We start from the raw sequence: 4,122 nt of genomic DNA, 5'->3' as shown, positions 1-4,122 counted from the left end.
TAAGAGGTAAACTAATATCTTAATTCATTTTATTTATTTTATTATTTGATTCTCGTTGGCTATTGCTTCTTTCTCCGTCAATGACACCATCGTCCTTTCATTATCCATGTGAAATGCACGCCCCCCTCTCTCTATATATAATTTATGTACGTATAGGTTAACTTAGAAAATTAATGAAACAAAAACTTATATCAGCGATCTATCCTCTATCAAAATATCGATTCACAAACAAACTCATCGACAACATTCCCGATAGCATTGGAAGTCTACAAGGTATCCACAAGGTTCTTACCTTGTTCCATCCGTTAAGCAATTGTTGAGATAAATTTCGGCAATAAAAATTTTATGAAAATCAAGAGAATTTTGCAAAATATTTGCACCTGATTTTACAAAGCCAAAATATTGATTCAGATTTCAAACATTTGACAGTTTACAAAAACAAACAATCTTATTAATTCAGATTTTAGACTTTAGTATATCTTTTATTAATTAAAAATAAAATAAAACCTGATATTTCACCGCTCGTTAAAAAAAAAAGTGTCACTTTAGTGTTTGATTTTTAAATTGAAGTTATGTGCTTTTATTTTCGTATATAAATGGCAGGTGCTTCCCACACGATTTTCACTCATCACTGTCATAAACCCTAGCCGCTTTCTCTCCAAAACCCTAATACATCCAAGGTATAACAAATTCCTCTTTCTTCTAGATTTTATCTTATATGTTCTTCGTTGATGCTAGCAAATTACGTCGAGATCCTGTGCATATGATGTTTCATGTTTCATAAGAGGATATCTTCTATCCGTTAGTGTCTCTCTGATTGAAAATGGCAGGTTTTTGTGTTCAATATCATCTATTTGTTATTGTTATTTTACATGGTTGTAAATTGTAACAGAGTAGTCTTTGTTTCGATGATAGGTATTATATAACTTCTCTAGAGGATTTTGTGGATCAAACCTAATTTTTCTTGGGATTCATTTCGTCAATTTGCAGAGCATATATGGGGGATACATGTTTGTTTTTTTGTTGAGCGTTGATCTTGTTTGGTGCTATCGTTGTCGATCACGTGATTTTGTGTGTGTTCTTCCAAAGATCAATTTGTCCAATGTGCATGCTTATTGTTCTATGAAGCTGGATAAGGGTAGAGGAATAAAGAAATCGGTCTCTGTCATGGTGATTTTGCATTATGTAGAAATGGAAACACATAGCTGGGAAACGTATATAAGTTAGGTTTAATACACAAAATTCTTCAAATATGCTCTGCAAATTGACGAACTGAATCTGAAGAAAAATTAGGTTTAATACACCAAATGGAGAAATTACAAATTACATATCATAGAAACACTACCGTGGTATAACCATGTAAACGAACAATTCCCTCGTGGCCTAGGAGGTTCAAATGCGGTGACTCCGTCCGGGCTATCTGCAAAACAAGTGGTCGCCGATTAGTCGGCTCTCATAGCGGGTTGGATATCCAGGTTAATAAAAAAAACAACTAAATGATATAGAACCCCGAAGCCTGCCATTTTCAAATCAGATAGAAGCTAATGAATAGAAGATATCTTCTTAGTGTAATAGTGTGTGGTTCTTTATGTTTTGAGTATGATGGTTGATGGTTTGTGTCAAATTTATACTTCTTTATGTTTTGAACCATTTTAGTAAATGAGCAAATATCCGTATGCAGGTTTTTTTGAACTTGAACAAGTGGAATGGCTTTCTACAACAGAATTGGAAGTCTCATGAGGCAAAGTATTTCTCACAACATTGTGTCAAATGGGCTAGTAACAGGACCGTCGATGTTCAATGCGATTCGCTGCATGTCATCTAAGCTTTTTATTGGTGGTATGTTGTACGCATTTGATGGTCCCTCACTTACTTCAGTTGATGTAATTGTGAAATAACTTTACTTGTGGATGTTGCAGGTCTTTCTTATCAGACTGATGAACACTCATTGAAGGAAGCATTTTCTGGATTTGGGGATGTCGTTGAAGGTGAGAACAATTTATAACTGATGCCAATATTTTAGAATTCAAATCCGAAGGCATGTATGATTTAAGATTTCCCACATTTTTAACATCTAGTCATGCCTGTTGTTTAGAAAGCACGAAAGAACCAGGAAATGGAATTTTGACATTGATAAACACCTCCGCAAGTGGCGGAAGTGCCATTTGCGGACCTATATCAATTTTACAGATTTGGTCCCTACACTTGTGGATTTGGTTCAGAAACTTCCTTTTTTACACTTTGACCCCTCTGCAACTTGCAGAGCTAGTGACATTTGGTGATTTTAGGAGATAAATGGTTAAGAGATGAAACCACAACCGTAAATGGCTACTTTAATTAATTTGCCTATGATTTATTCATGTTTAATCTTATTGGGTGTCACTTTACGGCTTCTAAACTTTCGAAGACCGGAAGTACTGATGTATATGGTTATTCGGCAGGGTATGTCTCTACAAAATTGGGAGCTTTAGCGAGACTGATCAAAATATTAAATTTTCTTTTTGGGTCACATGAATGTTAAAAAAATGCTTGCACCCCGAGTGGGGGACTTGTAAGTTTGTTTATTAAATGGTAACTAAGAGTAGAATGATCATAATCTTGTTTCTTGATCATCAACTATATCTTATATAAACAATTCTTTTGATCCAGCAAGAGTTATTACCGACAGAGAGTCGGGGAGGTCGAGGGGATTTGGTTTCATTAGCTACACCAGCGATGATTCAGCCAAAGAAGCAATGACATCCATGGATGGACAGGTTAGAAAATGAACATTCCTGCACTATTCAGTGGACCCAAGTGAAAATCTTGGATTACAAGTTTTAACTTTTAACCTCGTTGCTTTCTTGTTTGTTTAGGAATTGGACGGTCGAAGCATTCGTGTTAGTCTTGCCACCGAGCGTGCTCCTCGTACTGGCGGTTTTGGTGGTGGTGGTTATAACCGTGCTGGAAACGATCAGTATTAGGTGCATTACACATAGGCAATAACAAAGTTGGTTCTTGTACTACGAACGCAAGATTATTGATATTGTTCCTTTTTCCAATGGATTTAATGAACCGTTTAACCTCTATCGTGAAGTGTTTCGTATACGAGTTCTTTAGTTATTGCTAGGTTTCTCAGATAAATTGACCAAACTAGCAATTTTGGACTACATTTTCCTCCTTTTTAGCGTACTTTAAATCGTGGTTGGTATTGTGGTAAAATTTAAACCGTGGTTGGTTTTGTGGATCAAATTTAGAAATATACCAGAAAGGTACTTGCGTAATGCACTGAGATACATCTTGATTTTAATATTTCATTTTATTCTTTATCTCAGTCGATGTTATAGTATGGTTTTATGTGATTTTGAAAATTATGAAGTTTTTATTTTTGAATAAAATATAAATTTGCATATATCATAAAAATTTGACAAAATATATCGATATTAGTATCAAATTAACTATTTAAAATTCTTATTTTTTGTGTAACTTTTAAATTTATTTTTTATTATAATTTAATTTAGGTTCAATAATGAAGTAATTTATATTTGATTTAATAATATAATTTTCTTATAAAGATAATAATTAATTATTTTGTTAGAACTCGATAATTGTCCTAATTATATTTTAGATTTTTTATATTTTAAAATGAGATGTTTATTCTTTATTTAATTATGTTTATCCGCAGTTAGWTATACGAATTCAAACATGAAGTTTTAATAAGTTGTACTTATGCATATTGTACTTGTAATCTTGAATTTTAAGTAATATGCATCAATATACAGTACTTCATGCATAAAAAATTGTTTTTAAAAGTTTTTGTCAAATGCTTTATAATATAGTATAGATATGACAAATTCAGATTCAATACATAACCGTAATGTTACACAACTCTTTGATTGATAGCTAACAGACAGTTGAACATTAAAGAATTGAGATCATATCCGTTCTTAAAACTATAATGATCATCCATTTTCAAGATGGGTGATGAGTGACTTTTGCGTGCATCATGAATGAAGAACCGAAACTCATAAACTTATATCATGAACGCGCAAAGATTTGATATGACCAATCACTTCTTCTCCCACATGCGTGAAACTGTCTTTATTTTTATATAGAACATCCATCACTCGGGTCAAGTTGATC

At 33.1% G+C, this 4,122-nt stretch overlaps 1 protein-coding gene across 2 annotated transcripts in view; it reads left to right on the top strand.

Moving 5' to 3' along the window:
* Window positions 1-621: 621 nt before the first annotated feature.
* The window catches only part of LOC112521196 (glycine-rich RNA-binding protein 4, mitochondrial-like), a 7,814-nt gene continuing 4,313 nt past the window's right edge, over window positions 622-4,122 (top strand). Inside the window, exons 1-5 of one of the 2 annotated variants that reach the window (XM_025129908.1) lie at window positions 622-680; window positions 1,682-1,839; window positions 1,920-1,988; window positions 2,650-2,756; window positions 2,856-2,925. In XM_025129908.1, coding sequence (XP_024985676.1) covers window positions 1,707-1,839; window positions 1,920-1,988; window positions 2,650-2,756; window positions 2,856-2,925 — 379 coding nt within the window. In that variant the 5' untranslated portion in view covers window positions 622-680; window positions 1,682-1,706. Of the gene's footprint in view, window positions 681-1,681; window positions 1,840-1,919; window positions 1,989-2,649; window positions 2,757-2,855; window positions 3,083-4,122 lie in introns of those variants that run through there. The other variant, XM_025129909.1, reaches the window with a different exon arrangement.

This window comes from Cynara cardunculus, assembly GCF_001531365.2.
Source record: "Cynara cardunculus var. scolymus isolate 2C chromosome LG 11, CcrdV1, whole genome shotgun sequence".
NCBI classification, from domain to species: Eukaryota; Viridiplantae; Streptophyta; class Magnoliopsida; order Asterales; family Asteraceae; genus Cynara; species Cynara cardunculus.
Note: the sequence above shows the minus strand (reverse complement) of the source record. Positions and strands in the feature narration are given on the sequence as shown.